This window comes from Copadichromis virginalis, linkage group LG4, assembly GCF_057382275.1.
Source record: "Copadichromis virginalis isolate Kocher_CV1m ecotype Utaka linkage group LG4, C_Virginalis_male_GT1.1, whole genome shotgun sequence".
In the NCBI taxonomy this organism is placed as follows: Eukaryota; Metazoa; Chordata; class Actinopteri; order Cichliformes; family Cichlidae; genus Copadichromis; species Copadichromis virginalis.
Genome location: NC_140621.1, coordinates 28,661,612 through 28,669,813, shown reverse-complemented (window position 1 = coordinate 28,669,813; position 8,202 = coordinate 28,661,612). Strand labels below are relative to the sequence as shown.

At 41.0% G+C, this 8,202-nt stretch overlaps 2 protein-coding genes across 2 annotated transcripts in view; both read right to left on the bottom strand.

Annotated features, from left to right (window-relative positions):
* Positions 1–164: 164 nt before the first annotated feature.
* hcrt (hypocretin (orexin) neuropeptide precursor) lies at positions 165–2,413 on the bottom strand. Its single transcript, XM_085454713.1, has 2 exons — positions 1,453–2,413; positions 165–713 (listed from the first exon to the last, which is right to left on the bottom strand). Exons 1-2 carry the CDS (start codon positions 1,783–1,785, stop codon positions 348–350), a joined length of 699 nt encoding a protein of 232 aa, XP_085310839.1. The 5' UTR covers positions 1,786–2,413; the 3' UTR covers positions 165–347.
* A 65-nt stretch (positions 2,414–2,478) lies between these two features.
* Positions 2,479–8,202, bottom strand: part of LOC146711743 (inactive phospholipase C-like protein 2) — a 70,205-nt gene continuing 64,481 nt past the window's right edge. Inside the window, exons 5-6 of the mRNA XM_085454705.1 lie at positions 7,175–7,284; positions 2,479–4,203 (exon numbers count right to left, since the gene is read on the bottom strand). Coding sequence (XP_085310831.1) covers positions 3,739–4,203; positions 7,175–7,284 — 575 coding nt within the window. The 3' untranslated portion in view covers positions 2,479–3,738. The remainder of the gene's footprint in view (positions 4,204–7,174; positions 7,285–8,202) is intronic.

Genomic DNA, 8,202 nt, shown 5'->3' with positions numbered 1-8,202 from the left:
AATCTCTGGGTGTCTTCCACAGTCTGCTTTTTATCCCATAGTCCTCCCATCACCCAAGAAATTATCATTACTGTATGTGATGTCTATCAAATGCTTAACTTATTCCAGAAAATAAAATTGAGTGTTTGTCACCTTTGTATATAGTCATGAAAGTTAACAGTTGATCAGCTTTGATTCTTTTTTATTAGATCACAGACCCTTTTACATATATGTACAATATAGAACATTTTTCCTAAAATTTGGAGATCACATTCAAATTCACATTATTTCTGAGGAAAAAAAATATATACATTTGGTGGAAGATGTGACTTTTTTCATCTAAACAGCGTCCCTGGTTTTACTCAGTTTCAAACAGGCAGGGGTGTCATAATGGTCGTTCCAGATTGAGCCATCCAGTCCATGTACTGCTCCCCAGCTCTCTCTCTGGTTCTCTTCCCCATTGTCAGAATCCCTGCTGCTTGGTTCCTGGAGCCTTGTAGGAGCTGTTGGAGTCGGCTCTGAAAGCGATACTCGTCCTCTTTTCGTTTGCCCAGAGTGAGGATCCCAGCGGCCGCATCATCCGTGAGGGCTCCACCCGGTCCCTTGTTGCCTGAGCGACACAGCAACACATAAAGGCGGCAGGGACGAGACGGTTCTCTGCAGCACTCAGGCTCGCTGTGAGCGTCACAGGCCAGCTGAGACAGTAGCAGCAGCAAGACCAATACCATGGCTTTCTGGTCAGATTAAAAATATGATTTTTAGGATTAAAGAGGTATGATTAAATAACAGAAAATGCATGAAGTGCATGTAAATGTGAATTAATATGAAATTGAATGGACAAATTCCAATGCATAATAAATATAAATCACTGAATTTATAATAAAATAATACTGAAATCTATTATAAACAATGATAATAAGCCTAAAGCACTAGTCAGTCAGTATCAACATGCCCATGCAACATGTTGGTAAGCTTAAATTTTAACCAACATTGCATTACGTACAATACAAACAGCCCCCATTTAATGATAAAGTTTATAAGCCTGAACATATATGTATATAGCCAGGCATAATTAGTTATTTCTCCTATATCATAGGGAAATTATTTCTATTCTTCTATTTATTTTTATTCCCTCACTCCAGGGTTACAGAAGAGAAGATGCTGTATAATAAATGTACATATGTATTTATCATAGGAGCTTGGTGACATGATAAAACCACATTCAGTAGGAAATGGTCAGTTAAATATTTATAGGAAAATGCATTAAATGTATTCCTCCACTACACTTGAGAATTGAATAACTGATACCAAATATCCCAAATTGTTTTTCAGTAGGCTGCTTATACCCTTAGCAGCACAAAAGGATGCTAATGTAGAAAAAGCAATTAAAAAGAACAAACAAAACAAATCAGCAAAGTAAAACCATGACAAATGCTCAACAAACAAACAAAAAAAATGAAGCTGTCTTCTTACCTTGTTATTCATTTCCATCCCAGCAGCTTGTTGGAACTTGGTGGGGAACCACAACATCTGCTCTGTTGTCTGAAGGGAAGTCATCTGGTCCCAGGGGTAGAATGAGTGTCTTTTATATTGTCCTGTGCCATCCATCCCATCAGTCCTCTGGACGTCATTTAGACCAGTGACAAACGTAGCACAAAACCACTGATTCTCTCTTTTTTTTGAGTCTTTGCTCATTTGAAGTTTGCTGTAAAGCTTTCTGCCATTAATTAGCGGCCTATCCCAGGTCATCTCCAAGACGCCTGAGTGGACCTTTGATGCACTGCAGGTATGTTTTTGTGGCTGCATGCTAAAGGCTTATTAAGACATACCATTACAATGACTGGTGAGGGGCTGAAGTCTATTAGCAAATATATATATATATATATATTTTTTAAAAACGGCTGCCCTTTCTCTGCTCTAATGACAAGTTCATTCAAAGTCTATGCTAATGAGGATGCATGGACTTTACTCTCTCATAGTGAAAGCACTTCACAAGAAAAGACCTAGAAAAAGACTTCCGGTAGGGTGTCAGGCATGTCAGACACATCTGTGCACAAATGATCTGCTTTACAAATCGGGGAAAATTTGCAGTAAAAATAACAAGATAACAACTCTTAAAAGTTGTTTTTATCCTCACAACCATTTACTTAATGTTTGTTGCCATCTTATGGACAACAGGAAGCAGTGCTATCTCATTCATGATAAACTAAATGGCTTAAATCTATTTTAGTAATAAGGCAATCATTTAAGATCGATTGAGAATTGACTATGCATTACAGTGCACTTTTGTAAAGCTATATTGATTGTTGCTTTCAAATGGCTAGGTCTCTTTAAAAAATAAAAGCAGTGGCACCGTGTGTGAACCCTGCACAGTAAAAACCTTATATCAGTTTATCAGTTTAAAAATCGAAATAAAATTGCAAAGAACATCCATTTATCCCAGTTCATATCGCTACTTGAATGATTATTAAATAGTAATGAACAAGAGGAGACAGGAGAAACAATGAAGCCAGTTTTAATGGGCCACTTAAGAGATCTCTTACAGAATCCACACTCACTTTGAAGTGAAACACGTCAGGTTACTGTTTGACTGTTGTGTTGTGGTGCTAACCCCCAAACCTTTCATTCCAATCCCACATGCACTGGTTGGCTTGATCTGCACCACAGAACAACAGGTGTCAAATCACTGTGTATGTGGAAGTAATGTTAAAAAATACTTAGGATATCAATAAAACTAACAACAGTTATAATAATATCAATCATGAATGTCTCAGAATTATTATAGCAATATATGTTCCCTTCTTACACTTTGCATACATTTTACATCTATAGTCACTTTATTCTTATAGACAGCAGTATCATGTTCCTGATGATCTTTGACCTCTAACGGGAGGGGTCAAATATTCCAGTTGTGACTGACTGGTGAACTCCGCCACTTAAGGACGTGCTCCATCCTAGGGACCAGGACATCAACTCACATAACATCATATACATAGCCCCTAGGAAGGAGACAAAAAGATTGTGTGAGGAGTGTATAAGAATGCCGGAGAACTTAAACCCTAAGAGAATTGACACTAGAGATCTGAGGGGCCTGATGAAGACTGACACCAGCAATAATACATCAGGGTGATTTTGTTTTCTATTTTAGCACTACAGCTGCTTATTTTGTGCTGAAATGGCCATTTGTGACCCCTACAGACTAGTAGAGCTGCTCTACTTTGTGCCACTAAAATTAAAATGGCCTCCTCTTCATCATCAGAATAAGTGAGGGTTTCCTGTATGTCTTAGTTGTGGGAGGGAAAGTGTGAATGTGAAGAAATAAACACTCGAAGACATGCCAAGGTGTCTCTGAAAATAAAAAGGCAAATTTGTGGCATTAAATGCCAAAGTGAGGTAAAGCCTGTACCCACAGAGCTAGAGTACATCGTGGAGGGGCTTGAAAATAGCAGTGCCCAGAGAGAGACAGGGGTATGTAACTCACTGATGTTTTCAGCTGTTATCCTTCTGTTTTTCACTTCTAGCTGAAGTGTAGTATCTCGCTTCTCTTTCATATCTCTGGCCAACTCAAATCACCTCTCAAACTTGCGTCTCGCTTCTAACACGACGAGGCTTCCTCCTCCTCATCATCTCTTTCAACTTCTCAGCAACTTCCTCCATCTCTCTTTCTTTACTGACCTCTTGCTTTCTTTCTACACCTTTCTGCTTCTCTATCTCACTGTCTCTCTTTGGGACGGATTCTCTGTGGGCACAGGCAGTGGGTCAGCAGGATCCCGCAGGACTGTCACTGACAGTCTCTTTTTCTTTCTCGGGGATGGTGTCGAGAGGTACTGCTGCCCCCTGCTGCTGGTTTTGGAATTGAAACTGGTGCTGGGGTAGCGGTGGCGGTTGAGGGTAGGCAGGTGGTTTTGGAACAGGTGGGGCCAGAGGAGGAGCCGATAGCTGGGGATGCAGCTGGGGATATTGCTGGGGATTCGGGTGCAGATAAGCCTGAGGTGCGGTCTGAGACTGGAGCTGATTTTGGGGTTGGCACAGCAGTGGAGGCGCTGGGTGGGTCTTGGCCTGAGGCTGCTGCTGTGTCTGCTGCGGCTGGTGGTGAGGATGGTGCTGAAGCTGTGGGGAAGCTGCTCCATTTTTACTGAGGCCACAGGACTGAGCTGCACAGTGGATCTGACGCAGAGTGTCCAGTGCCTCACTCTTTGCGTGCTTTAGCAGGTCAGCCTGGCCCTAAGATTTAGACACAGAAGAAGAAGCAGAAAGAAACATTTGTTAATATCACTCAACTATATAAAATTTAAATGCATTCAAACAGCATTCCCTAAAGGCTACTTATACTAAGTCTATTTTAAATAACACCATCAATGCAATTTTCTTTTATCCCTCTTTTTTTTGTTTTTTTTAGAAAATAGATTTTAATCTCTAAATGACCATTATCTGCATGACTTTTTAGTGAGAAGAAAGTAAAGGTGCTTATATTATTGCTTATTGTTAATGTATTACTCAAAAAGATGCAGAAGGGGGCAGTATGAAGCCAATGAACAAAGGGCTTTGGTTTCTTGCCAGCCCTTTGTACTGTTCCTCTCAGCTTGTAAGTACTGCTGGCATATGGTGGCAATGTTATACTACATTTCTGCTCTTTATTTGAACACCCCAGAGATGAAACCCTGCCATATGTGGAGGAAGTGGTCAGGGCAGGCATCCTGCGCTACGGCACTGTCAAGTCAATCTGGGCCACTGCCATGGCTGCCTCCCTCCCTTAAGCTAGCTGTCTCTGCCATGTGGAAATGTGGTGGAGTTTTCTCCACAGGCAGTTATTTCTGTGTGTAAGAGGTGCTTATATTATTAGAACTGTCCAAAGGAGATGAAAAAAAAGGGAGAAAGACCACACGCTTCGACAAACTCCCTCCACTTGAACAATCTAATTCTTGACTCTTCCCCTCAGGGTTTACTCTCGCCAGATTCCTCCAGCATGTCCACTTCAACATCTGCTCACAAGAAAGTTGAAAGCAATTTTCCTTTTATCTGCATTTATCTGCATATTTTACCTCCCTCGCACTGAACTTCGGTCTGTCTGACGTGCTGCGACAGCTTGCTGGGCTAACCTCCTTGTGAAGAGATACAGTCTGACCTGTTGTGGACCAGACTAAAATATAAACGGCGAAAGGGATAAAGTTCTTAGTGCCACAAGACAGGTACAGCGGTATGACATACTGGGGTAAGACTAAAGGTGATGCTCTGCAGACGATGGCCTGCGATCTACCCGTTGGTGATGTTAATACACTGCAAGTGGCATTTTAGCTCAACCAATACAGCACGCAAACCCGGAGTATGAGCATGTCATATGTTTGGAATAAAAAACAGAAGGAGGGGAAAAAAAAGAAATTATGTAAGTCATGACTCACCAGGCATAAAATAAGATGGCAAGAAGCTTATCCTGTGCTGTCTGAGTCAAATAACGGCTACACTTGTCTTTGCATGCATTCACCCCTACAGCTGGCCTAACGTTGTCCGCAGGAGGCTAAGCTGATGTAAGGACAGCTACTAAATCCCACAACTATATCCTCATTAAATTCTAGACCCGTGTCCTTTTTGTTTATCAGAAACGGACCACTCCTCTGAGAGAAATCGAGTAGTCGATAACCTGCCTCTAGGTATTATTTTACATTTATAGACATTCACGGGGAGTTAGAAGAGACAGCAGAGTATAAGCATCATTGGGACATATAGATTGAGTCAGTTCTTATATTAAAACAAGACATCTACCAGAATTTGATTTAATCACATATAAAAGGGTTAGAGTTACATTGGTTTACCACAGAAAACACTGAGGAGGCCAAAATCTGAGTGAATTTAAGAGGAGGTTATTTAATTATATGTAACTGCCCAAGAAAACAGATTATAACACTAGAAAGTACAAAACGTGAACGATTTGGGAGACACGTCTTTTTTCAAACCCTGTTATTCTTCTAAAAAGGACAGCAATATGGCTGACATTTGCTTCAAAGGATCTCTTTCTCTCTCTTTGATTTTTCTTTTCTCTTGACTAACTGGAACAATAAGTGGCAGAAATGGGCAAATACCCTCATTCACCGTGACAGCCCCGAACTGACAGAAACTGTCAAAGTAAGGTTGGAGAGGGAGCTAGAGACGAACACTGACAAACATATAGGACATGGCTCTTCCCTCGGCTTTCCTCCCAGCATCCCACACTTCCAACTAACAACCAGCGAGTACTTCCTGGCCTGCTGAGAATCTGGAGAGGCTGACAGGTGAAATAATAACTGGGTACGGCTGCCAGCCTTGGCAAACAAGCACCAAGCTCTCACCAAATGTTCACTATGAGACGCAGATTACAACTGAAGAATGGGAAGAGGACAAGACGGAGTTATGTGGGTGCCACCTTGTTATTGAAAGGGTGGCTCATCACAGGAGAACAGACGAAAAGGGGGGGGAGACGACGATCGGAAAAATAAGGTGTGTGAATGTGGTTAGTACTGAGATAGATTCTGGACAGCTGGTCTACCTAAACAGCAAGGGCATAAATTGCACCATAGATGGGTGGAGGACATCATTTTAACCCTAGCAGCAATGCAACCCCCTTTTTGTTGTTTTCCATCTGGCAAGACTGGCATGAAAAGGAGAAGACATCTATCTATCCTAATGCTCAAGCCACTCGGTCTGTACTTAGCATGTGGCGTTATTTTAGCGTTGCTATTACCGGCAGCAGTCGTAGAGGAAATGAGATGAGAGCATTGAGCAGCCTTATCTCCTGTGTCAAGGGGCAGGCAAAGACAAGAATGCATCATCATCAAGGCATGTCTAGGGGATCCAGTGTCTCCTTATGAGGAATAACAGAGCAGCATATGTGTGTCTACAAACAAGCGCGAACAATCCTATCATGTCTTGTCAAGATAGTTACACGACCAAATAAATAAAATGGTACTTGGACTCAACAGTAATTAATTAAGAGGTTTAGGGATTAGAGAAGAGGGAAATACAATTAGCCCAGTGAGCTTTCTTAAGACATTATGTTATTTAATCTCAGCAACATGGTCTCAGATTGCTTGTCCAGTTGGGTACAGTCCCCATAGTAATCTCAAATGCACATTAATCAGTTTTAATAGTTGTACTTTATACAAATGGGGGGTTTAGATTAATTATTAGGCTTGTTGCTGTGTTGTAGGAGGGGTTCACTAACCTTCAGCACAGTGATGTTCCAAGCGTAGCTCTCCATAGCCTTCTGCAGTTTACGTCCTTTCAGACCCTCCTTTGCTCCAATGCGATGCAGGTCCTCGTGGAAGTCCAAACCTGGACAAAGACACAGGCAGGCGTGCCATGTAAATAAAAGCAAATCATATTAAAGCCAAAAAAATACCATGCAAAAAACACTTTTAGGCATATTTTTAGTAGAAGAAATTTCTTAATAGAGTAAATATCCTCATGCATGCAGACCAAGGAAAATAACTACATTTTGCAATTTTGCAAAAAACACCATGAAACAAAATATGCCTGCTGAGAAGTTTTAGGTAAAGTGTCTTGCAGTGTACAAAACTGCCATAAATGCATTAATGCATATTAGTCCAGATCTGTTATGCATATAACTTCACAGACATTATAAAATGCAATGACATACTGTAATATAACCATCTTTTAGTACATTTTATAGTTTGTTCTTCTACCCACAACCAAGTTGGAGCGTTACAGTTGGATTTTAGCATGCAATGTGTTGGGTTGCTATGGCTGTCTAAACAGAGGTCATATGAAGCAGGCTAAACTCTAATTAATCTATCAGTGCTTCCTGCTTCATTTAGCCCAGGCAGACCGTAACTAATCCCCTGGGCTTTAAGAGCAAACTCCTCCTAAACCTAAGGCTCAGCCTGCTTGTCAGTCTGTCCCTGACAACTGACCTTATGGTTCTCCAGCTTCAATTTACTGCAAAAACAATGATGAAACATAATACACTACAATTCACAAAAAGCCCGTCACCTCAAGGCATTCCTTCTTTAGTCTTTGAACATTTCCAGGTGGCAGGTACTGCAAGAAACCTCTTTTCAGGAACATTCTTTAGTTGAACTGGTGGAGAGTAAGAGACTTACTGTACTGTCAGCAAGTATCAGAGCCGTATAATATCCACTGTTTTGTTAGGGTTTTTTTGTTTTGTTTTAATATTCAAAAAACACCCAAAATTTGTGCTAGGAAAGTATGAGATGTCGTCTTGGTTTTGTA